The sequence below is a fragment of the Mus caroli genome, chromosome 12, assembly GCF_900094665.2.
Source record: "Mus caroli chromosome 12, CAROLI_EIJ_v1.1, whole genome shotgun sequence".
In the NCBI taxonomy this organism is placed as follows: Eukaryota; Metazoa; Chordata; class Mammalia; order Rodentia; family Muridae; genus Mus; species Mus caroli.
Window position 1 is genome coordinate 73,123,595 of NC_034581.1, and position 27,268 is coordinate 73,150,862.

Consider the following 27,268-nt stretch of genomic DNA (forward strand, 5'->3'; position numbering starts at 1 on the left):
GAGAGGCCCATTGGACTTGCAAACTTTATATGCCCCAATATAGGGGAATGCAAGGGCCAAAAGAATGGGAATGGGTGGGTAGGGAAGTGGGGGGCACTATGGGGGACTTTTGGGATAGCATTGGAAATGTAACTGAGGAAAATATGTAATAAAAATATTAAAAATTTTAAAAAAAAGAATCTAAGATTTAGCTGAACATGGTGTTGCACACTTTTAACCCAGCACTTGGGAAGCAGAGGCAGGCATATCTATGTGAGTTTCAGGCCAGCTTGGTCTATATAGCAAGTTCCATAACAGCCAGGGCTGCTAGTGAGATCCTGTCTCAAAAAAGAAAGGAAAGAATTCAAAGTTTTTCATGGAGGATGGTCATCTTGAAAATACTTCAGTCTTGAAGAAGGGCAATGCTTCAGCAGGTCACTAAAAGAAAACATTTTTTTTTCTGTTGTAATATATCATTACCCAGAACTTCCTAGCAAAATGACTTAAAATTGAGAGAAAACATTTTCATGAAAGAACCCCAGAAGTGAAACTGATTTTTATATTACTCCAATGAATCTCTAAAAACTGCTACATATTTCCAAAAAAGTAACAAAAATAAGAACTTTAGAAATTGAAAACTGAGTTTAAAAGAACAATAGAAAATATGGAAGCAGATAAAACAAATATGATAAAGTCTTAGCATATATAAATAAAGTTCAAGAAGAAAACATGAGCATAAGTGTGTGTGTGTGTGTGTGTGTGTGTGTGTGTGTGTGTGTGTGTGTGTGTGTTTTAGATAAGTTATCACACTGAACCTGGAGCTTACCAGGCTAGGTTTACTGGCCAGCTCCAAGGTTCTTCCTGTCTCTGCCTCCTCAGAGCTAGAATTACAAGTACCTACAGTAGAGCCTCACTTTTCTACGTGGGAGAGGAGAATACAAAGTCAGCTCCTCAAGTTTGTATAGCAATCAGTTTACTGCCTGAACTTTCTCCCCAGCCCTGACAAAGAATTTTCAAAACTAACAAAAGACAAGCCAGAGATTTCCAGGAGCTACAAAGAAACCATACCTGGGTAATCCTGGCCAAAGTACTGAAAATCCTTAACAACAACCAATCTCACCAAAGCACTCCACCTCAAAAGGAAAGACAAAACTAACAGAAATCATTTCAACATAAATGAGAGAACCCAGAAAACAATAAAATAGCACTTTCAACGTTCAGGAATTTTACTGCCAATACAGAACTTATATCCAGAAAAATAGTCCTTTGAAAAACGAAGGTAAGGGAGAAAGAAGCCTAGTCTAGTCACGTGTTTACCCTGCAGGTATAAAGATTGACTGTAGAAACAAAGGATTGTAAATGATTACTAGTACAGGACTCTTAGATATGGCGTTTAATAAAAATCAAGACTTTGTTCTAAAAATCAAAATATGCTCAAGTATTAGAAAATGAATTGCAGCTGGGTGGTTGCACCTGCCTTTTATCCCAGGACTCTGTAAACAGACAGGCAGATAGCTGTGAATTCAAGGCCATCCTGGTCTACACAGCAAATTCTAGGATAGCCAGGGCTACACAGAGAAACCCTGTCTTTTTTTTCTTTTCTTTTCTTTTTTTTAAAACATGCCCCATCCCCATGAAAAAAGAAAGGAGGAAAAGAAGACAGGAAGTTAGTTTGTCTGACATGTCTCAAAGGACCTCACTCCTGCAGAGATGAGGGCATTGCTAGAATGTGTTTAACCTACCAGAGGCTGACTCAACCTCCTCCAGAAACCATCAGTTGTCCATAGTTCTTCAGTTAGGGGCAGGCTCATAAATCCATTCCCATTCTGTGATACAATGTTGACTTGTTGGCTTCTTCATATGAGTTGAGGTCTTATTCAGGCTACCACAAGAGCTGAGCTCATGAGTATGTCAGTCCTGACATGAGCAGAAGACACAGTATCACTCTGTCCATCCTGACTCTGGCTCTTAGGATCTTTAGTACTGCTACTTTTGCAGTGGTCCCTGAGCCTGAAGAAGGGGTGTGATATAGACAGTCCATTTGCTGCTGTACCCTATAACATTTGTACCACTATTGTAACTGTGCCATGCCAGCCATAACTTTTAGAGGCTTATTTAATGGTCTTTCTTGGTCATAAAATTTTATCTCAGGGACAAAAACTCATCAATTAAAACATTACTATTGTTATTCTAGTTATTATCTGGCTTCCTCTACTAAACTAAAATTTTCTTTATGCTTTTATTTTTAAGAAAAAGTGTTACTATTTAGCACAGGCTGGCCTTGAACTTGTGATTCTCCTATGTCCTTCTCTTAGGTGCTAGGATTACTGGTATTACGGCACTGCCTCTGCCTCTACAATGTGCTTTCTAGAAAAGCAGGGAAATTGTCTCTTTAGTTTGGGTTATATCCCCTTGAGCCTCTACATACACAGAGCACCCCAAAAATAATTATTAAATGAGTAAGAGAGTGAGTGAGGAATGAATAGTTGAGATTAGCACATCATTAAAATAACAAAGATGATCTTTTTTATCATAAATCAATTTTATTGTCATTAATGTGTTAAAAGTCTGATACTAAAATGTTTGAAAATAAAATGACTGTTTTTAATATTTGCAGGACTATCTCAAGCAGGTGCTGGACATTGATCTTCATGCTCAGATCCATTTTGGCAGAGTTTTTATGAAGCCAGGGTATGAAAATACTTTTATCTACTATATTAGGTTATTTGGATTGCTTTAACTAATCAAGTCTTAAATTCTTTGTATTATACTTTTTATTATGGGTTTCTTATTTTAATAAAGAAAATATTTTACTACTAGAATACTTTTCACATGTGCAGTTCCAGTTTGAAATAAGATTTCATCTTATGAATCAATGAGTTTGGTAGAAACAAAGCAAAGACATTTTCTAACTTTGTTTCCTTTGTAATTACGGTGTTCAGTGCCTTTCCCTCTTTTTCTCCCCATACCTTCATTCTCTCTTAAAATAGTTTAGCATGAAAATTCTCAAATATATAGGGAAGTAGAAAAACACTGAGCCCAACCACATGTCCATTACTGAAGTCAGTAACTACCAGCATGCATTTGCATTTGCTTCACCAATTCCCAATCTCATTTTGGGGGAAAAGTGGCTAGGATGTTTTAAAGCTAGTTTTAGACATGTCATTTTGATAGGTCATAAGAACAAGAACATTGTCTTTCTTAAGTACAATAATATAGTCTTTTCAAAGAAAATAAATTTTTGCATTATTATCTAATATCTAAAATGTCAAGAAAAAATGCTTTTTGTTTTATAATTGTTCTAATTTGTGATTCAAGTAAAGTCCATTTGTTGCTCTTAGTAATTAAATCTCTATTAAATGTTTATTTCTCCCTGAATCTTTGTTATTAGATTTGGGGCTCAGGGGTGGTAGTGGTGGTGGTTATCTTGGTGTGTTTTTTGTTTTGTTTTCTTTTGTTTTTTATTTTTGCCATTGACTTGTTGGAGAAAATAGATCACTATGACATATCTAGTAGATAGAATGATTGCTTCCTTGGGTTGTATTGAACATGTTTCTCTATCTGTTACCCGTATAACTTAGATTCAGATTCAGTTGCTTTCTTTCTTCACATAAAAACTTCATAATGGTGTTTAACATTGCTTCCCATTAGTGAAATAACCATACAAGATTTTCACATTTCCTAAAACTAGAAAGAACTGGTGGGAGAAGGTCCTATAATGGTTAATCCTCAAAAATACCCAATAGTTATATTCATAAAGCACACATAGTCTTCAGGCAATAAAGCTACCATCTTAGATCCTGGCACTGAGTAAATCTAAGCACCTATTCATGCCTCAGTGTGTGTGAGAGTGTTTTAGCACATGTCCCAGGAAACAGTAACCCTGCTTTAATTCACAGTTATTCTCTGATGGGGCTCATATGAACTGTGAGAAAACGTGGCATGGGAGCTTAGCATCATTGTAAGTTAAATACCAGCCTAGCCTGGCAGTGGTGACGCACGCCTTTAATCCCAGCACTTGGGATGCAGAGGCAGGTGGATTTCTGAGTTCGAGGACAGCCAGGGCTATACAGAGAAACCCTGTAAACCAATAAATAAATACCAGCCTAAAGTCACCAAGGTTTGTTAGTACTGGGTTTCAGTTCTAGGGCAAGGATGAGGCTTTACCCCCATAATTTAGCCTTATTTAGTACAGAGATAAGATTATCCCTAAAGGACCTAGAAGAATGGCTCAGCCATTAACAGCTCAAGCTGTTCTTGCAGAGGACCTGCATTCAGTTCCCAATGCCTACATGGTGTTCACAACCATCTGCAACCCTGGTTCCAGGAGAATCCAACACTCTCTTCTGGCCTATGCAAGCACAAGGCATGCACATGGTGCACAGACATAAATGCAAGCAAAACACTCATTTACATAAAATAAATCTTAAAAAAAATTAACCCTATGGTGTTCTCCTCAATTTCATAAGATCCTTGGCAGTATATGTCTGTATGCCCTAATGTGTGCCCCAATTGCAGGAAAAACCTTTTTGTTTTTGAAACTATGGGATTTGGATCATTCTATTAAGAATAGCATTTTGGGCCAGGTGATCATAGCCCATACCTTTGCTCCCAACACACAGGAAGCAGAAGCAGATGGATCTCCAAGTTCAAGGCCAGCCTGGTGTACTGACAGAGTTCTAAGACAGCCAGACTACACAGAAAAGCCCTGCTTGGAAAAATCCACAAAAATATATTAAAAATTAAAAAAAAAAAAACTTTTGGGCCATCGAGACAGCTTTGTGAGTAAACAAGCCTGATGACCAGAGTTCAATCTCCAGAACCAGTATGGTAGAAGGGAAGAGAAAGAGCCTGAGTCCTGCAGAGTTCTCTGACTTCCACATCATTTACATAGACAAGAACAAAACAACTAAATAACAGCCTGTCATATGCTAATGTTATATACTGAGCATTTCCCCAGTGCTTTTGAACAGAGGTGATTTGGTCAGAGCACAGAAGACATCCCCAAAGCATGTCACTGTCTTTCTCCTCTCAAACATAGATTTGGTTTTTTCCCTTTGTGGGAAAGTCACTGATATTACTTGTTTCCAGCTGTGGAGAATTAAGCAGAACTTGTGGTGGTGATGTTTGCATCCTGGGGTCCTAGTTTCCCACTCTCAGTTTAGGGAGTGCTTCATTTACACATATTTCTCTTTCTCCCTTAAAATCCTTTCACTTTGGGACCACAATCAAAGTCTAAATGCTGTTAACTCTGATTTCAGAATAAGCAGTATGTGTTGAATTCTAAGAAATGGCTTTCCAGACTAACACACTTCCAGCAACAAGATACTTATAATAGTAATGACTGAGTATAAAATGTTCTGTTGTAAATAGATCTTTTTTGAGTTTGCACCTTTGGAGAAATTACCTCTTTCGGGTTTAAAAGAAAATTTAAAGTGCCCTTATAATTGATATTGACTTTAAATACAATTATCCATGAAGTAATTTGCCACAACAGAGTGGCTTAGAAATTTAAGTGATCTTCCCTTAGCTGGCTAGAATATTATACTTATCTTAATATAAGAGCTTGTGGGTTATTTGTTCTACTCACTGTTGGAACAAAAAGAAAACAGAAAAGCAAATAAGTTAGCTTTGCCCTTTCCACATACAGCACACTCCAAATATAATTGTCTTTAATTTTAAAGAAAAAGATACTCAGGCAACTGGAGATGGCTTAGTCAGTAAAGCCCCACAGCACAAGCGCGGCGATCTGAGTTGGGATCCCCAGTACCACGTCAAACAGAGTAAACAGTAATGAGTGAATGGTCTGGTTTTGTTGGTTGGTTAGTTTTGGTTTTTTTAAGACAAGGTTTTTCTGTGTAGCCGTGGCTGTCCTGGAACTTGCTTTGTTTGCCTCAGAGGTAGGCCTGCCTCTGCCTCCAGAGTGCTGGGATTAAAGGCATGTGCCACCACTGACTGCCCAACTGAAAGGACTGTTTTTAAAGATCAACCCAAGAAGCCAGTGAGATGGATCAGCAGGGAAAGGCACTTGCTGTCAAGACTAATAACCTAAGTTTGATTTCCCCATATGGAAGAAAGGACTCCTACAAGTGGTTCTCTGACTTCCATACATGAGTTGTAGCACACACACACTCCCACAGTAAATAAGTTTAAAAAAATTAAAGATCAACATGCAAAAATGGCCCTTCAAAATAAAACCATAATTTAGTGCATAAAATAATTAAATTTTGCCTCTCGGGAAGTTTTAGTGCTTCCTGAGAAGTTTGCATCACCTAAGTTTGATTCATATATAAATTTTACAGCCAAATTCTATGTGACAACAGGAAAAAAAATCACTGTCCTCAACTACCTACCCATACCACGCAGCCCTCTTAAATGTCCCATGGAAGTTTATGTCAGATATTTGGAAAAGGTTGCTTTAACTTTGTTCTAGCCACAGAATTTGATTTATCTAGTTCAAAATCATATTTGATAAGTGAAAGGGTTTTTTATGGTTATTGCTGAGGGTTGTTTTTAGAAGATAAGGGGCTGGAGAGATGCCTCTTTAGTTAAGAGCACTGGCTGCTCTTGCAGGGGACTCAGGTGGCTAGTACCCACATGGTTCCTCACAGCCATCCATAACTTAAATTCCAGAGGATCCAATGCATCCCTCTGACCTCCTCAGTCACTGCATGTATGTGGTACACATGCACACATGCAGGAAAATACTCATACACATAAAATAAAAAATAAATCTTTTAAAAATAATTAAGATCAGAGATATTTATCTTGAACAAAGACATTTAGATATGAATTATCAGGTAGTATCCTGATAATAAGAGGAGAGTTTTATTTCTCCAACAAAAATACTATAAATATCACTGAGTAAAAGGATATAGAACATGTTCCTGTGGCACTGACAAAAAATAAATAAATAAGGTACAGAAAATTAGAAGTTTGGATACTTGAAAGCAGATGTTAGTAAAGCGGTTGATTTACAAGTAGGAAGGTTTAACGACAAGTCCACAGGAGAGTATTTTATATGGTAAGTGAATCATTCAGCACGAAAACTAGAGCACTCAAAGTTACCTCTTCTGTTACTTAGCAATCACAAACAAGAACACTCTTTTTTGTTTCTAGCTTGCCAACAACATTTGCAACTTTGGATATTGATGGTGTAAGAAAAATTATTTTTGCACTACCAGGTAAGGATCATCAAAATTATTTTCTCCTTTTTCTAGAAAAATGACCAAAAAACTTTTGGACTTCTCATATAGCCAACTTCTAATCAGCATCACTTGATTTATAATCTGAATGGCCTTACTTATTGGCAAATCGCTTAGTTTCTCTGCTTCACCTATAAAATGGACTGATACCTAGTCAAACCAGAATATTCTTCCAGGGCACAGTCCTTACCCTCAGAGGTTAACAAAATATAAGTGGGAAGTCTAATGAGATCTCACAACAGGAAGTACAGTCAATCATTCAAATACCAGATCACATAGTATAAGGTGTGCCAGTGCATATCTGTAATTCTAGCACTAAGGTGGCTGAGGCAGGGTGATCATGAAATAAGGCTAGCCTGGGCTATATAACGAGACATTGTCTTAATGCAAACACTTACAACAATATTTCTGGTATTAAAAAATTTAAGATGGTTAGGGCCAGGGGACAGGTACCAGTGACTACATAACACCAGTGTGACATCAGCATCACCACCTAATCCCCACGTGAGCAGAAACACATGTGTTCAGACAGAGCAAAAGCAAGGTGGCCCAGTTTCCAAGAATTTATTAATTCTGCTTTTATTATTTTCAGCCATGTATCTTAAGTCTTTATGAATCTTGATAAACTGTAAAGTGATTTAGAACTTTATGTATCTATTTGCTACTTTGTAATTTTACAAGTATCCTTTAATTGTGCCTATAATTCCAAAACTGGGGAGGCTGAAGCAGGGAAATCACTATAGCTTCAAAGACCAAAAAAATTAATTACTCACCAATATTATTATTTATTTTTAAATCCCAAGCCAGTCTTACCTATAAAAAGTAAGACTTAGTCTAAAAAAATAAAATCCAGTAATAATTCTCAAGTCCCTATTTTGTTAACACCAATTCCTTCAGAAAAGTAAGTACTTATCCTTTCAGACTCACAAATATCATGGGTTTCAGAGATTTTTTTATATTCAGTAAATCTCAAAATAAAATTATTAAAAAAAGAAGCAGGCAGAAGAACTTTAAGCCTTAACATTTTAAACACTATCCATAAGCATAAAAATAGACTTGTGTCATATAGAAAATAATAAGACGACATGAAAGCAAAGCAACCTCAAAATGTATCTGTGTCATACGACTAAACCTAGGACCTTTAATATTCCCTCTGAGACTCTGAAATCCATTGTATGAAAAAATAAACAACTCTTCTAGCTTCATTTTACCTAGCAAAAGAGACTGCTTGTTCCATAGGTGTGATTTAACATACAGATTAGACCATCAGTGATAATAGAACAAAGATTATTATGCTGGAACCCATTTCTGATGAAATGTAAATGTTCATAGAAACTACAATATTAAAAGCCTTCTTCAAATCACTGATTTTATTTGAAACACCTTCCATTGAGCCTGACCGTCAGTCCTGCACATAGGAAAGGCGCTCCACTTAAAAGGGTTTTCAGTTTCTAGAGTATATTTATGCTTTACTAAAGGCTATACACTTAAAGGTCTTCACCAGTCTTAACAAGTTATAGCCAATTTTATAGTTTTACATATTTTAATTTTTTAACTTTTTAAAATTACATGTGCAGTAAGTAAAAAAATTGGAAATTGGGGCTGGCAAACGGCTTAGTGCATTAAGGTACCTGCAACAAAGCCTGACAACCAACTCAAGAGAGAGAGAGAGAGAGAGAGAGAGAGAGAATTCCAACAAGTTGTCCTGTGACCTTAATGTATGTATTATGGCACACTGGTACATGAGTGAAGGCATGCACGCACACACATACACACACTCATACATACTTTCTTTCTCTCTCATAAATTAAATTAAAATTTAAAACTTCTTTATAAAAACTTAGAAAATATAGATAAGGATAAAGAAATGTTATTTATTATCACAACTACCAATCAGAAACAATCACATTTTACTAATTATTAATCTGTCCAATTATATTTATTCTATGGAACAATTCATTTTTAAAATATTATAGCTGGTGAGATGTCTCAGCAGATAAAGGTGCCTGCTGCCAACCATGACTACCTGATTTTAATCCCCCAGACCTACATGTTAGATGGAGAAAACCAACTCCTCCAACTTGTCCTCTGACCTCCATGTGCATATCAGAACATGGGTGCACATGTGCTCTCACACACTGATTAAATAAATAAATGTAATTTTTAATTATAAAACTAAAGAATTATAGCAATTTTACAATCATTTCATAATTTTATTTTTTTACAGTCCAGTCCACCCTCCCACAGTTCCTTTTCCCATTCCTCCTCCGCCCCTGTCTACAAGAGGATGTCTCCACCCCACCCCACTAGACCTCCCCACTCCCTGGGGCCTCAAGTCTCTCGAGGGTTAGGCTCATCTTCCATCACTGAGGCTGTGTGTGTATGTTACGTATGTTTTCAGGTGCCTTCACAGGCCAGAAGAGGTGGATAAAACCAGATATATAGATGCTGGTGAAATCCAGAGGATCACTAAGAAACATCGTGAAAACTTGCATTATAGTGACTGTCTAAATATTTATAGAAAAGGCCTTTAACAAAGCCATTATGAGAAAAGCCATGAGATTAGGAAGAAGAAAATATGTCAATATATGACAAATCTATAGTCAACATTCTACGAAATGGATTAAAGCTAACGTATGCTCTTAACTCCAGAATGAGACAAGGTATCCACTCTTATTCATCATACTGCTTGGAAGTTTTAGCCAGAGCAGAGGCAGGAGAAAGAAAGAAAAGTGATACAAATTGGAAATAAGGGAATCAAATTAAACTGGTTTGTAGATGAAAATGTCCCTATACTTAAACACCCTAAGGGCTCCACTTGAAAACTCTTGACCCTGGTAAATTTAGCAATGTAGGATACAAATATCTATACTTACTATGTACTGTAATGAATATGCTGAGAAAGAAATCAGAAGAAAAAACATTCACAATTGCTTCCAAAGATCACACACACACACCTAGGAATTAAGCCTAGCTAGGACAATGAAAGACCTCCACAATGAAAACTTTGAAGCACTGAAGAAGGAAATTGAAAACACTAGAAGGTGGAAAAACAGCCCATGTTCATTGATTGACAGACAGAGAAAACCCCCATGTTACTGAAAGTGACCTACACAGTAAATGCAATTTTCATTGAATTCTAATGACATTCTTCACAGAATCTGAGGAGAGGGAGGGGGGTGTCCTAAAGTTTAAATGGAAATAGAAACTTCAAATACCCAAAGCAACCCTGAGCCAAAAGAGCAACGTTGGAGATATTGCATTATACATGATTTCAAATTACAATACAAAAAGCCACAGTGATGCCATCATCCTGGCATCAAAGACAGACACGCGGGCCTAGGAAGATGGCTTGGCGGTTTAAGCACTTACCACATAATCAAAACCAGAGTTCAGATCCCTAGTAGTAACTGCCTTGTAGATGTGCGGCTCACCTGTAATTCCAGCCTCATAAGACAGATGAGATCACTAGAGAATGCTGGCTGTTGAGACCAGCCACAGGCTTTGGATAAGAAACCAGTGGAAAATTTACTAAAGAAGGTTCCTGGTAACAATCTCAGACCTACACACACACACACACACACTAACGTACATATGTGTTCCCCCAAGTACACTAGCATACATTTATACACAGATACACTCTACATAAAAAGAACAAGACAAAAAGAGCCTAGATACATAGAACAATAGAATAACATAGAGGACTCAAGAGTAAACCCATAGAGCTACAGCCAATTGATTTATTCTATTACTTTAAATTATGTGTAAACAAGTGTGTGTGCATATGGATATGAGCATTGTGAATGCAGGTGTCAGAGACCAGAGGTGTCTGATCTGCTGGAGCTGGAGTTACAGACTACTGTGAGCTCTCTGGTGTGGGTGCTAGGAACCAAACTTCAGTCCTCTGAAAGAGAAGTACATGCTCTTAACCACTGAGCTGCCTCCCCAGCCCTACAGTCAACTGATTTGTGACAAGCAGTCCCAAAAACATATGTTGGAGGAAGAAGGGCCTGTTCAACAAATGGTTCTGAAAAACTGGATATCTATATGTAGAATGTAGATCCCAGCAGAAATGTCAGTACAAAACAGATCAGAAGCCTTAATGGAAGACCTAAAATTTTAAAACTGCTGTGGGAAACAATTCAAGATACAGGCATGGGAAATGACTTTATGACTAGGATGCCTACAACACAGGAAATAATAGCATGAATTGACATACGGGGTTGCATGGAATTAAAAGGCAAAAAGACAGCAAAAGAAACAACAGAGTAGCATCTGACAGGGAACTGATATGTAAATAACTCAAAATGCCAAAATAATCCAGCCAACAAATGGGCAAATGAATTGCACAGACAATTCTCAAAAGAAGGTTAATAGGGAAAAAAATGTTCAACATACCCAACCATCAGAGAAATGCAAAAAAAAAAAAAAAAAATTGCATTGAGCCTAGCAGTGGTGGCTCATGCTTTTAATGCCAGCACTTGGGAGGCAGAGGCAGGCAGATATTTGTGAGTTTGAGGCCAGCCTGGTCTACAGAATGATTTCCAAGACAACCAGGGAATCACAGAGAAACCCTGTCTCTGGAAGGAAGGAACGAAGGAAGACAGCATTGATAATCCATTCATCCCAGTCAGAATGGCTGTCACCAAGAAAATAAAAAACAAATATAATCAAGGATATAAGTTAGCCCGGCTACAGTAAAAAAATCAGTGTGGTGGTCCTGAAAGAGAGAGATGGAAAAATAAAAACAGCATATAACCCAGAATCTAAGTCAGCATGAAACAGAGCCCTTAACAACCATATTCACTATAAAAACACAATTCATGGGGGCCAAGTTATGGACTCAGTCTTGAAGTCCATCAGCAAATGAGCTGGCAGAGAAAACGTGACATATATTGTACAATGGAATGATATTTGAACACAAAGAATAAAATTTCATTTTTAGAAAGCTCAATAAAGTTAGATATCACTATAATAACTAAAATAAGCCAGATTCTGAGAGAATATATATATATATATATATTATATATTTTCTCTGTATGCATAATCTAGAATTAAATCTAGACATTAAAGAAGAAGGAATGCTACTTTTGAAACAGAAACAGCAAAAATGGGGAGAGAGGGAAGAGAGCAGTGATCAGGAGAGTATAATCAAACATGTATGAAAATGTCATAATCCATCCCACTCTTTTGTAGAATGTAAATGTGCCAATAGATGATAAAAATCTCTTAGCTACTGGTACAAGAGAAATGAAGGTGTGGTTTTATCTAGTAATTTGATAACCTGTCCCTGGTCTCTTACCTGTGGACCAAATTAGTGGCATTCGATGAAAGGGAACCTAAACTAAGACAGCACGTTCCCCATTACCATAGCAACACATATCATCACATGCCACCGTATAACAGAATTCAACAGAATTGGCATTTTAGAACTTGCTAAAGAAAACAATGAAGTTCTGTGAATGTGTTTAGTTAGACTAATAGGGTTGGTGGTGCACAACTATAATACCAGCGCTTCGGAGGCTGAATTTGCCTTAAATGCAAGGACAGCCTGATACTAAAATAAAACAAAGTTGCCCAGCTCGAGTACAGCTTGATCTTTACCTAAGGACGCCACACAACAACAAATATCTCTTTTTTTTTTAGCCCTTTTAATGTTTTTCATAGCTACCTTCCTTCTCCTGGAGAGGAATGATAAATTTCTGATATTCTTCAGATAACTTTAAAGAACTTGGTATTTGTCACAGTGTGATCCAGCTGCCATAGGTGCACCCCAGAATTATTTCCTCAGAGTTCTAAGGTGGCAGCAGTGCTGCTCTCTGGTGCCTCTTCCTGCCTTCTGAGTCCCATGGCCTTGTCTCTGACAAGCATACTGCTGGTGACTCTTCTGTTTATAAGGACACCAGTTCTACCTCATTAGGGCCCAATCTTATGTCCTCACTGAATCTGAGTCATCAAAGCCCTGTGCCTCAGATACACTGAGTGCTAGAGCTTCCTTGTGGGAATTGAGGAAGTCAAAGTTCCTACCATAATCTTTTTCATCTTCAAGTCTTTACAAGTTGAGTTATTTGATGCCATTTTTAAAATGTAAAGATAATGATTATCGAGTTTCTTGTCTATATTTTCTTTTATTTATACCATCTTTCTATAGTAAAATTGCTTTAAAAATAACAAGATACATTAAAACTGTTTAATTTAAGCCATAGTTGGCTAGGTAATGGTGGCACAAGTCTTGAATCGCAGCACTCAGGAGACTTAGGTAGATGGATCTCTGTGAGTTCCAGGCTAACATAGTGGGTCTACAGAGTAAGCTCCAGGACAAAGAAGCCATGTCTGAAAAAACCAGAAGTTAAAAAAAAAAAAGGATTGATACCCATTATAAGAGTATGTACGCCGGTTGTGGTGGCGCACACCGGTAGGATTTGCTGAAGGAGGCAGAAGCAGGAGGATCACAAGTTCAAGGCCAGCCTAGGCTACACATTTTGCTGGGCAGTGGTGGCACAGGCCTTTAATCCCAGCACTCGGGAGGCAGAGGCAGGCGGATTTCTGAGTTCGAGGCCAGCCTGGTCTACAGAGTGAGTTCCAGGACAGCCAGGGCTACACAGAGAAACCCTGTCTCAAAAAACCAAAAAAAAGGAGTATGTGCTTCACATGTTCACATGCAGGTAGTCCAGGGTTCAGTGTCTACCAGTTCCATTTCACCCATAACACACACACACACACACACACACAGAGAGAGTTAGTTGGCAATGGCTTCTAGTGCAAGGCACTCAGGAAAGCAGAAATTGTATTAAAAGTTGAGTATCAGATCTTTTTATATTTCCATGGATGACCAAAAGGTTCAGTTCATATCCTCTGTAGCATGTGATATGGTTAACTGGACCTCTATTCTGTCTTTTTTTTTGTTGTGGTGGTTTGGTTTGGTTTGGTTTGGTTTAGTTTGGTTTGGTTTGATTTGGTTTGGTTTGATTTGGTTTGGTTTGGTTTTGAGACAAGGTGTCACTGTGTAGCCCTGGCTGACCTGGAACTCACTCTGTAGACCAGGCTGGCCTTGGACTCAAGAGATTCCCTGCCTCTGCCTCCTGAGTCCTGGGATTAAAGGTGTGTACCACCCAGCTAATCTGCTGTATCATTCTGTTGGATTCAGAGTGACTCAGAAGTAGACTTACGGTCAATCACTTCTGTCATGCCTGAATGTATAAACAGATATAATTATCTGACAAATTTTTATGTGGTATAATATAAATATACACTTGGTTGACTTTCAGGGAATCCTGTATCAGCTGTGGTCACCTGCAACCTCTTTGTTGTACCTGCACTGAGAAAGATGCAGGGTATCTTGGATCCTCGGCCAACCATCATCAAAGCCAGGGTAATGTCTCCTAATGACCATAAACCAAAGCTGAAGCCTGCTAACAATTGCCAATTGGCAAAAATAAATGCCTAGGATTTTAGATTTGTTTTATCATAAATGTATTAATATTCTCTCCTTTGTGGTAGAAACTAGAAAGGGAGATTCACTTTTATTTTCCTCCAACATAAAGAGAAATATCTCAGAAGTCAAAACAGTACTGGCTGTTCTTCCAGAGGACATAGATTTGATTACCAGCACCCACACAGCAGCTCACAACTGTCTGTGACTCTGTCCCAGGGAGTGTGATACCCTCTTCTGATCTTCTCCTCAGGCAGGGTATACACATGGCATACAGACGTACACAGGCAAAACTCACATAAAAATAAATGAAATGTTTTAAAGTTTAAACATACTTAAAAGAATCCAGAGAACAAGGCTTCAAACTTCTTGTGGGTTCTTCTGGTGGGAACAACCCAGCAAACAGAAATTAGCTGGCTCCACTCATTAGATAGACCTGTATGGAATAAGAGGTGAGAGATCATTTCCCCTGGGAAGTTCATAGAGGACAGAAGTTGGCCTGCCTGCTTTTATGCAATTGCTGTTCAAAAAATTCAGAAAGAGCAGTCAAAGGACCAAAAGAATCTGGCACTCAAGGAGGAAAAGATAGACAAACTGTTTAAACAGCACTGGTCAAACAGAGGCCAAGGACTGCAGCAAGTCACGTGGAAGTTAGAGAGCCTTCCTCTACCAGCACGACTAGTCTAACTTGCCACCCAGATAATCAGACATGTTCAGTAGTATTTGTGAATGAATTTATTGACATCATATACTACAGAACCAAGGTAATTCTCAATACTTTAAAAGTAACTTTTAAAGTGACACAATTCTATGATTAGTTGAACAAAGGAATATAAAACATAGAAGAGGAAATAATAAAATGTTATTCAAGACACATAATATAAAAACATATATGACAGCTGGCAGGATAGCTTGGCAGGTAAAGGCATTTGCTGCAAGCCTGACAACCGGAGACCCTGGGACCACATGACTTCCTGGAAGTTGTCCTTTGGCCAGTCACCTCACACACACATGTATGCTGTGGCACTTGCATGTACAGATGGACAAATACACAGAAATTAAAAATGTTTCTGAAACACTAGGCTGTCAACAGGAATAACATTGATACTTTTATTACTGGAGATTTGTGGATGAAAGAAGATAAGACCATCTTGTTTCCCTAAAATATCACTTAAATTCAACTACCTGGGCATAGTGTCCTGTGTCAATCACCCCTCCCCCAGAAAGACCTTTCTTTTGAGTAATCACAAGGAGATAATACCTGGAATGTCTAACAAGGTAAGAAACAGAGATGGAGGGAGAGGGAGGAAAGAAGAAAGGAGGATAGGAAGGCCAGCCATGAATGAAAAATTATGATCCGATCAAAAAGTCAAAGTTTGGCCAGGCATGGTGGCGCGCGCCTTTAATCCCAGCACTCGGGAGGCAGAGGCAGGCGGATTTCTGAGTTCAAGGCCAGCCTGGTCTACAGCGTGAGTTCCAGGACAGCCAGGGCTATACAGAGAAACCCTGTCTCGAAAAAACTAAAAAAAAAAAAAAAAAAGTCAAAGTTTGAACAGTCAGATTTATACAGCAAACCCAGAAATGGATAATTCATTATATTCACACTTGCTAAACTGAGGAAGCAGGGGAAAAAATCCACATGGTTCTAAGAGCCCCATGACTTATCCTCTTCTTGACACTATGTTTATTTCTCATTTTAACATCCACCTCCTTAAAACTGGCTACATAACAGCCATGTACGTCGCTACTGAAATTTAGTACTGGGGAACACGCACACAAATAAATTAAGAGAGAAGTGCAAAATAATTTAGGAGCACTGGGAAACTATGCTTCCTTCAAAGAAAATATAAGCGATACAAAAAAAGCCTATTGAAAAATCATCCTGTAGATAGAGAGGTGAGTAATGCCCAGCGTACATTAAATCTGCAATGAATATTGCTGGGCGGATGGAGATTGAATGTGCTTGTGAGAGCTACCTCCTTTCAGTGTGAAGATATTGCTTCAGTTTCCTGTCTTATAGGTCAGGGTCCTTACAACACGTAACAAGGGACTTTTTCATCTGTCCTTTCCTCCAGTATAAACACTGGCTTCTTAACATTCTTTTTTACCATAGCAACCAGCCCCTGGACTTCCTGTATTAAAAATAAGATGGAAATGACAGAGATAGTAGAATGACAAGGATATTATCTATGCTCACTCTATTTTCTGTAGTTCTGAGATGTGATCAGGGGACCAATTCAAATCTCTTTCCCTCTTCATACTGTAGTTATCGTGTGATGTAAAACTGGACCCTCGCCCAGAATACCACCGGTGTATACTGACTTGGCATCACCAAGAACCACTGCCCTGGGCCCAGAGTACAGGTCAGTCGTTCACACCTGCACACCCACTGGGATCTCCATGCACTCGTTCTGAAAAACGAACCGCAGTTCCAGCTGTGTCAGTCATGTCTTTTCCCTGGTGATAACCAAATGAATAATTGTTTACTTCTCTTTTTGAAAGGTTTGGTGAAATAAATTATTCTTAAACAATGTTTACTTATTTCACTGGACCATATTTTCTAGGTAAACATTTGAAATATGAAATAAAGTATATTTTGATCTATTAATTCAAGCAGCCCTTTGAACATGATGGGTGGGTACAAAAGGAGGGCGTAGTATGTGTTATCCTGAAATGTGAGGAGAAAGCAGAATTTATAATATAATCTTTTTGGACTCTACTATCTTCTAGGTGCTGGTAAATCTTAAGGACAGAGAAGTCTGTGTTGATATTTCAAAGTTCTAGCTCTGAAAAAAGAGCTTTCCATATTAATTTTTTGTCCCCAACTTTTCTAGTTTGCTCGAGTTTTGATTCAACTCCACAAAAACTGTTACCTTTTAATAGAAGCTTCTGTATAAACTGAAAATATCAACAGTGATCCAATTCATGAGCCTTGCCCTCAAAGAGTTCTGCGTACAAGCTGGCCAGTGTGCCTCAGATCTTTTGCATCCTGTTAGAGTTAAATAAGAGAGTTTATAAAGTGACTTGTAGTTTGTCTGGCACCTAAATGGTAGCTACTATTATTGTTGTCCTTAAGCTTATAAAAGGCTTTATTTTTAAAATGTAAATTCACCCTGAAGTGAGAATTTCTGTGGCATTTTGTATGAGGCTATAAAACCCTATTTAATTCTTTTTAAATCTATAGCATTTGTTTTTAAAGTTTTGATGAAGTGAAGGATCTAGGATAAATTTCACCTGGAAAAGGTACTAAAAAGATTGAGCATCTCTCTCCCTCCGTCTTGGAGCCCTGCACTTCCATTTGCTGGCCTGGCCACATGTACACTTCCTGGTGCCTGTGCTGCAGTAATGAGCGTATTTCATTCCAGGTAATCAGATGAGCAGCCGTCTGATGAGCATGCGCAGTGCCAATGGATTATTGATGCTACCTCCAAAGACAGAGCAGTACGTGGAACTTCACAAAGGCGAGGTGGTAGATGTCATGGTCATTGGACGGCTATGATGGTGACCAACAGGAGAAAGTTTTGATGCATGTCCACATATCATTGACTGTATCCTGTAATATGCAACGGCACAGCTAGTTTTTCTGATCTGGATAAAAGTTGATCTGTATAGTCAACATCTTGAACTATATTTCAAATGAAATTTAAATACCTTTTAAAGAAAAAAAAACACCTAAGAATAAATCTCAACAGACAACTCTATTCTGATTATATCAAAGCAAAATTTTCCTTTCTTGCAAATTGCTTTGTGTGTTCAATGCTAGGTCTGATAGCGATAGCTTTTAGTAGACAGCGGTAGGTGCCTGCAGAACTTGTGTTTTTCTCATCTTTAAATACAACTACTTATGCTCTTAATCAAGGCTGTCTGCTTCTTTATACTAGTGTAGGCAACACTTGGATTTCCCTTCTTAGTATGCTTCATAACTGCTTTACAGAGAGCTTTTGCTTGTTCTTTATCATGTATCTCGTGTTTATGTGCACCATGCCAAAAGAGGAGACTGCGCGGAGGCCCCATCCTGCCGCTAGAACCTTCCCTGCTGAGCACCCAGGGAAGGTCTCACCCTAGCAGCCTCAGGCACAGTACTGGCAGGCAGTAACTGGATACCTTTTATTTGAACAAACAAACTGGGGGAAATGCTTCCTTAAGTGCTGACAGCCTTTTTAACCAACACATTTAAAATTGTACAGAACAAAAATAAAATCAAAGACTGATCTTGTACAGATATTAGTGTTACCAGCATTCATGTGGAAATCAAGAGCAAAAACAAAATAATGTTAAACAACTCTGTACCATAACATTTTCTGTAATGATAATGAAACTTAATGAATAAAAAAAATCCTTGATCATTATTTAAAAATGTATTGTGCGGCCTTGTTATTTAGAAAGAGAAGATTGTTGCTCCATCCTGACAGAGTCTGCCTAGGTAAGAGAATGCTTAAAATACTCTAACAAGGTTTCACAGTATGACAGATTGAAATTATGGTCTGATACAACATTGTATCTTAGGTCTTTAGGGAAAAAAAAGTATTGGAGTCTGTTAGTAAGTAAGAGAACTGCCCATCTTCTGGTTTTACTGGTGATGGCTGGATAAAGAGTAAGCACAGCTAGAGGAAAGATGATTTATTGTTTAGGAAAAATTCTTCTCTTAGTTATCAACTTTGGACATGAATAGTTCTTTGAAGTAAAGGAAACAATAAGTTATAGATTAGATAATGTCAGATGAGTGCCTGGTTTGGTTTGGTTTGGTTTGGTTTGGTTTGGTTTGGTTTGGTTTGGTTTGGTTTGGTTTGGTTTCTTCAGGCAGATTCTCCCTGGTTGCCCTGGAACAAGATTCACCTGCCTCCACCATCCACGTGATGAAATTGAAGGGGCGTGCCACCACAGCTGGCATTAGAAATTTATTAAATACTGTTTGAAAAAAATAGAAATGTGGAGGTTTTGTGTTGCCCTTTGAAAGTACACTTTGAGATATCTCTTTTGATAAAAACTTGGAAATATTTTTCAAACCATGTTAACAGAAAGACACTATTTTCTGTAGAGTATGCTTAGTAAATCAGACTAAAAAACAAAGTAACAGATCACAATATCAAAGGCAAGGAAGACCTTGTACTTTTAATGACATTTGCTATTATCAGGGTTAAAGTTAAATGTTCTATTGTTTTTCTTCTGTGTTTACAGCTGAAGAAAAGATGAGTTACTAGAGCTGATGAAAACACATAGTTCTTTATGTTCATTTAAGAAATAAGCACCTAGGGCTGGTGAGATGGCTCAGTGGGTAAGAGGACCCGACTGCTCTTCCAAAGGTCCGGAGTTCAAATCCCAGCAACCACATGGTGGCTCACAACCATCCGTAACGAGATCTGACGCCCTCTTCTGGTGTGTCTTAAGACAGCTACAGTGTACTCACATATAATAAATAAATAAATCTTTAAAAAAAAAAGAAAGAAAGAAAGAAGCACCTACTATGTGTGTGGGTACAAAGTATACCATGCTACCAATACTCCCAGAAACAAAATGAAGCAGCTGTAGCTGTACTCCATCAGGGAATAAACAAAAGCTGTTCAAGGAACTATATTTGTATCTTTCATAATGCATGCAAGAGTCTGCTAACTGTGACAAATGCCATCATACAGACCTAAAGGGTTAAATAGCTCCAGAGCTCACTCATAGCCTGCAGTCCATAGAATTTATGGCATATGGAGGTCCACACGTTTAGCCTTAGTAAATGTGTACAGTGAAACAGTCCATAAGCACTTACTGTATGCCAGGTATAGTTCAACACACTTCCTCCTTACTCTCACAGTAAACTACTACAGATAAATAAACCAGGGCAGAAATGTGTTCATAGTCACATAGCTAGCACAGAAAAACAACAAGGTTCAAACTTGCAGCCATGGCCCCAGAGTCCACTGAACTATGGAAACAGGTTGATATGAGACCTCACCGGAGTGGGGGTGGGGGTAACATCTTTAAGACTCAGACTGTAAAGTTCTTGACTGCCAAGTGAAGGCATTTGGATTTATTCTAGGGACAAAAACTGAGACCCTTAATCAAGGATGTATGAGCAGAGCTGCACATTTAGGACCAGTGTTCTGGAAGCTTCAAGAAGATCCAGTTAAACTAGAAGGAAGTAGAAGACACCAATTGGGAGAAAAATGAGGTTGTGCTGGCTAGAGTGGCTGATAAGGAAGAGGCACAGGTGAGCTCACTGCTGGAGAGAACAATGGGAAGACAACTAATGAGAAAAATCAGAAAAGTTTCATTTTGTAGAAAACTATTTAGAAGTTCTGGTTAGTTCAAAAATGTCCTGGCTGGAAATGGACAGCTCAGGAGTGCATTCATATAATTCCCCCAAGAAGGTGAATTAACAATAAGCCAAGTGGACAGGGCCTCAGGGTATGGGAGGAAGACTGGAATGAAAAATACTTGTAGAAGACAGGGACAGGAGCATCTATCAAGGAAAGGGAACCAACTGACAGGCGCAAAAGAAATAAGAATGAAGTCCCAAGAACATGAATGAAATAAAAAAACGTTAATTAGGTTGTCATTTATGAACTGTAAGAGTAGAATTAAAATAGTGACAATGAAACTCATTAAAAATTACAAATTGAAAATAAATGCTTTGGTGTGAGAAAACATGCTACTTCAAACTGATGGCGGTGTGAAAGCAGGGTTTGAGTAGGGAGAAACAGCAGCTGTGGGCACATTAAAAGTTAACAGATTTCTATATGAGGAAGACAGTGAAAGAAGATCTGAGTCTAATGACCCCAGTAGCCCAAGAAACCTGGAAAAGAAAAGACATTTTTCTTTCAGAATTAGAAAATGGGGGGAAAAAAAGACATTTGAAGTGGCTACAGGGAACTTTGAAAGTTATAGACGGTGAAATGATTCTACTTTACTGTTTCATCTATTGATCAGTGCCATTTAATCTACTCACATTAAATGAGCAAAGCTAAGAATTAAGCATACACACTATATTCAAGTTTGTTTGTCTTAGTAAATTTAAAAGGCTAAATGGTACTTTCAGATTGTTATTGCTGTACAGAAGTTAACCGGAGCTCTGCGCTCTCATATTGTGAACCATATCACACAGTGAAACAGAGAGCATAAACAGTCATTTCCAAGTGAATACTGTTAAGTGATGTTGTGAGTAGATTCTTTGAATGATTTACATTTTTTAAATTCTTGGCTAACAAACAAAGCTTTGCAGCTCTAACCATTACCAAGTGTGATCTTCAAGAAACTCTACCAAGGTAAGCATCTCGCCCTCAGTTATATAGAAAGTAGTGTATGACCTTACAGAATCAAAGCAGCAGACTGTGCCCTGTTACTCCACTTATGATTGTTCTAGAACTAAATAATATATTGTATTCTGACATGCTTATCAGTAAGTACTGTGCTTGACTCTCTTGAAAGAATTACATTCTACAGAGTCCACACATAAATTAGCATAAAACTTAAAAATGAAAAACTTTCTCAATTCTGGCCTTTTTTATTTGTTCTCCTTTGTCTTTGTTTTGTCTATTTAAAAAAAAAATTTTATGTAGTCTTGGCTGGGTGGGAACTTAATATTAGACCAGACTAATCGCAGGTTTGCAATAATTCTCCTGCTTCTGCTTCTGAGCTAGTGCACATGTATGCACAATACCTGCCTCGTGTATTTAGTCTTTTACAATAATCCAGTTCATTTAAGAAACATTAACTAAGTTCATACAAGATGCTAGGCTCCATGGTAGGCACCAAGGGAATGAGGATTAATAAGGCCTTCCTTGTAACCAATGACAAAGTATGAGAAAGGGAATGTATGTATGTATGTATGTATGTACGTATGTATATTATAGCCAATGCATGGTTCATTAAAAGAATGAGTAAGTCAGGCTCTCAAGTACAGTCAAGATGCAAACATTTTATGAAAGGCAGAAATCACACTTGGTAATCCCACAGGGAGACAGTAGTTGAGGGAAAAACAAAATGTTGGTGAAAGCACAAAAGAGAAGATACTAGAAGTAGCAATGAGAGGAAACAAGTACAAAAACTAGGGCTGGGGAGAGAGAACTTCAAGGGAGATTTAGAGAGATCTGACCTAGCACCTCAGACTCTTTGGAACTCAATATCCAGGGAGAGAATCCAGCAAAGCTTCAGGTTTGGACAACGCAAGGAGTTAGAACAAAACGAAATACTAAAATATAGTGCAGGCCGTTGCTGTTGTCAAGGTAACGCTGACAAAAACAAGGCAACAGGAAGGATCACAAGTCCTCTCTCCTACTCATTCCCAAGTTCCCTCTGGTCTAATGCAACCTCTCATGGAGTCTAACAAAGCCAGCGGGATGAAGAAAATAATGCACTTCTCAGAGAGCTCCAGCATACCACAGGGCAGTCACCATGGAAGATTTGGAGACACAGCACCTCGTTCACCTACAACAGGTGACATCTGAGCTGATTCCTGAGAAATGAAAATAAGCCCCAAGTGAGAAGTGCAGAGGGAGGGATTTCAGAGCGGAAAGGACAAAGGACGGGAACTTCAGGAAGGAAAGCCTCCGTGCAAGAGGGATGGGGGTATATTCTGAACTTTGGACCAGCAAGCAGCACGTGGAGCTGACTGCCTGCCTCCACAGTGTGAAGGCTTTGTTTGGGGTTTAGTACTCAGTTCATCTCCAGCCTACAGCATCTATCACCAACAGCACCCGAAGATCCTGACGGTTTAAGAAAGAAGTCAGTCAACACCAACTGAATGCAAGGCATCATCATACTAAACAAAGGTTCCTGCAAACAGTGCATTCTGTCTCGCACACCTGTTCCTCTGCTCATATTTTGTTCCCTAGTCAAGGGCACCAGCATGAACCCAGTACGCAGAGCCAAAACTTTTGTCATCTTGCATCTTTCTCAGCTCCCACGTATTCAGTGAGTCACCAAATTCTGTCTCTACTCAAAGTTCCCAAATTATCCCCCTCCTTTTCTTTCCCTCTACCCCTTCATTGGTCTCAGCCTGCAGAGTTGCTCTCCTCAAATCTTTTCTTTACATTGCTATTGGAGTGACCAAACCATATTGTAAATCTGGAAAACCTCTACAGCTGATGATTCCACAACCAAGTTAGAGCATTTGAAGTTCTCCACAACACTTCCCCAAGCAAGCAGCTGCACCCTCAAATCCTGTCACTCGATGCCTCCTGCCTTTGTCCCGACTGATTATTAATCTTTCAATATTTCTCAGGGGGATTTAAAAGTGTGGCTCAGTGGTAGAGCACTTGTCTGCCATGCACAAGGCACAACATGAAAGACAGACAGAGCAGAGAAAAGCAAAATGAAATAAGCAAGCTTTAGCTTAAGCATTACATCTTCCAAGGGAATATCCCTGAAGCCTCACGTAGAACAGAGTGCCCCTCAATCATGTTCCCAATGTCCTTCACGCATCCTTTGATAGCTGTATCACACTGAATCAGTCTGGTCATGGGCCACTTTTGATGACAAGTTCTCCTAGGGCAGATTCTGCTCATCTTGTTAGCCCAGCATAGGTTGGTGCCTTCAGCAGCAGGAGCTCAACAATGAACTGATCAACAGAACTGACGTTGTATAGCTTCACCAAGAAGTCAGGGTCAACATAGGAAGAAATTTTAATACTTCAAGCTTACAACACTGTTGAGAGGACTTCATGCAGAAGCCTGTCATATAAAGGCAGACAGAGAACCAACATGTCATGCATCTTTGACCAGGTACTTCAAATCCAGGCTTATACCAAGTCATAAATATCTTTTGTGCATGTTGGTGGTAAATCTAAAGGTAAATATTGAAATCATGTCATTAATTTATATTTCTCTCTTGATATGTTTTAAGTGTATATCAGTAATGTCAAAAAATATGAAAGTAATACCAAAGGATTTCACCCAGCTGCTTCAGAATTAATGCCATCAACAACGAGGAAATCATATTTATCCAAAAATGTTTCGTGAACAGGATCATGGGCAAGTAGTGATCATGAAATCAACATGCTGTGTGAGGGATGAACAGTGTGCTAGAGCTATGAACAGATGAGAAATTGTCCATTAGAGCCAGGCATGGTAGTACATTCCTGTAATCCCAAAACTCTGGAGGCTGAAGCAACACATTGCTAAAAGTTTGAGGCTAACCTGAAGTCCATAGCAAGATCCTATTGAAAAATAAATCTATCCATATGAAAATGGCACTTGAAATAAAAAAAAAAATGCAACAGAGCACCCAAGGCACCTGCTTGGGCCTATATACAGTTTCTTTTTTCCTGAAAACAACCAGTTAGATGCAACCCCTGTCCCCAGAGCCTGTGCACACATTCTAGCTAAGTATGACCCTAAGCTCTGCTTCTGTAAAAGTATCCTGATGCCTTTCCTATGTATTGTCAACACATCTACACCTAGTCTCCACAGCCAGTTACTATTCTCATTATAGAATCAGACACTTTGTGTTTATTCTGAGGAGCCAAAATACTCTTTGAACCCTGTCCAAGCCAAGCACTTGAATCTAGAAGTTAGGGACCTGAGTGAAGTGAATTCACCAAGGTAGCAGCCTCTCTCTTCAGCCAGCATCCCTTTGTGTCCTTCATCCTCACTTGTAGCAAGAAAGTACCAACACGGGTGTGTATCTCCAGCACATGAGCAAAACATTAAAGTATGATGGGATGCAGAAAATCTAAGCACAGAGAGCAAGGGCAGAGAGGGATGGCATATGTTTATGTTATTCATTCATCCAACAACTTACTGAGTGCCCATTTAGCATGTGTCCCAAATACAGCAGATGAAGATAAAAAGGTAAAAGAATCCGGCCAGACACCAGGCCCTCAGTTGTTTCCAAACACTGTTGGCCTGTAGGAATGTTATCTTTGTTGGAATCTTTGAAATTTTTGGTTTTGTTTCTTGGTTTTGCTTTGGTGGGGATGGGAAACAGTTGTTTGTGTTTGTTTTGTTTTTGATAGGAACTTACAGGCTGACCTCAAACTTACTGTGTATCCTAGGCTTATTTCAAATTCATTGAAATCCTCCTGCCTCTGCCTCATAAGTACTGGAATTTCAGGTGTGAACCACCTTGCACAACTTGAAGGTTTTTTTCTTCAAATGGCTCAAAATGCTTTGGAAGTCTCCAAAAACCAGGATATAGGGCAGCTGAATGATACATTAACAACTGAATGATTAATGTATTTTCAGTTTTTATTATATCTTTTTCAGCCACACCATCATCAGGATAGCTTTTCACTTTAAAAAAAAAAAAAAAAAAAAAAAAAAGCCCCATTACTTCATAGAGCCTCAGAACTTCCAGCTGCCCCTGTCTGAGCTTCTCAGGAATGCTGGCAGCAGCCATCTCAGGGGCTGTTTGGTCTTTCAGCTGCTCCTGCCCAGTGCTCTTCTTACTTCAGAGCTATATCAGCACATTGTGATGCAGGAGCAGTGAAACAATGCCAGGCTGCCCTTCACCAGGGACTTAGTTGCCTGTCCAGCACACAGAAACACCTCTGCTAAAGAAATGTGAAAGAAGCAGAAACGTGCTATTTGGAAACAATTCTCCTGTTTGACATCCAGGAGGTTTCCAGAGATCTATTTCAGCAGATTCTATGTAAGTTTGGGTCCGTTACAAGAAACCTGAATATGAACCTGAAGAACAGGGAAATGGATAGCTTGATTAGTACTGGTTATCTGTGGCTAGAGTGTCTTTCTTTCCCTCTTCCTCTTTTCCCCTGGTTTCATATCTTTGTACCTCAACTAGAAGAGTTAGAGGCTTAGAGACTAGTTGGTGACCGAACTTCTTTTACTTAAAAGTAATCTCACTGGGCCTGTGGAGATAGTTCAGTGGATACAGTGGGTCCTGAGTTCAATCCCTAGAACCTACATCTAAAGTTGGATGCAACAGCGCCTGTTTATAACCCTAACACTGGGAAGATGGAGATGAGCAGAACCCAAGGGTTCACTGGCCAGCAACCTTGCCTGCTTGGCAAGTTCTGTGCCAATGAGAGACCTTGTACCTGACCAAAAGATGGATGGCATCTAAAGAACAACAGCCAAAATTGTCCTCTAGCCTTCTCTCTCTCTCTCTCTCACACACACACACACACACACACACACACACAGTGTACATACTTGCACATGCACTTGTATACACAAAAACACACATACCCTTCATTGATAGTTTATATTTGAAATGAAAGCAAGCTTTCTGTGTTGCTTTTAGAGTTTTTATATCACTATTCCAATTTTGTTCTGTTGGTGACTGAAAAAAGAATAGAATAGAATTGAGTTCATTAGCAGACTCACTTGTAATTATTCAAGTGGGAGAGGAGACCCTAATACAGAGTCCAGTGTTCAAAGCTGCAAAGCTGAGATGGGGAGCACCGTCAAGAAAAGGAGAGGAGGCCACCACAGTCATAATTTCTCAGAGCTGCAACTGAAATTGCAAACTACAACCATGATAGACCTGGCTTTAAAATATATCTTGTACTGCATTAAAAATGGCAGAGGCTGAGTTTGCTGATGCACATATATAGTCCTGGCTACTCAGAAAGCAGGAGTGGGAGGGTCAAGAGTTCAAGGCCATCTGGTATCATCAAGAAGAATCTTTTTTTTTTAATTTTTAATATTTTTATTACATATTTTCCTCAGTTACATTTCCAATGCTATCCCAAAAGTCCCCCATA

General features: G+C 38.8%; 2 protein-coding genes across 22 annotated transcripts in view; both read left to right on the forward strand.

The window, feature by feature from the left end:
* The window catches only part of Gphn (gephyrin), a 420,062-nt gene extending 401,089 nt beyond the window's left edge, over positions 1–18,973 (forward strand). For 9 of the 10 annotated variants that reach the window (XM_029484276.1, XM_029484280.1, XM_029484278.1 and 6 more), the window contains 5 exons: positions 2,597–2,670; positions 7,099–7,163; positions 14,453–14,556; positions 16,883–16,979; positions 17,982–18,956. In XM_029484276.1, the coding sequence (XP_029340136.1) occupies positions 2,597–2,670; positions 7,099–7,163; positions 14,453–14,556; positions 16,883–16,979; positions 17,982–18,115 (474 nt within the window). In that variant the 3' untranslated portion in view covers positions 18,116–18,956. Of the gene's footprint in view, positions 1–2,596; positions 2,671–7,098; positions 7,164–14,452; positions 14,557–16,882; positions 16,980–17,981 lie in introns of all 10 variants that reach the window. The other variant, XM_021178748.2, reaches the window with a different exon arrangement.
* Positions 18,974–25,923: 6,950 nt separating this feature from the next.
* Positions 25,924–27,268, forward strand: part of Fam71d (family with sequence similarity 71 member D) — a 39,725-nt gene continuing 38,380 nt past the window's right edge. For all 12 annotated transcript variants that reach the window (XR_002379408.2, XR_002379409.2, XR_002379410.2 and 9 more), the window contains exon 1: positions 25,924–26,193. The gene's annotated coding sequence lies outside the window, so the exon portion shown is untranslated. The remainder of the gene's footprint in view (positions 26,194–27,268) is intronic.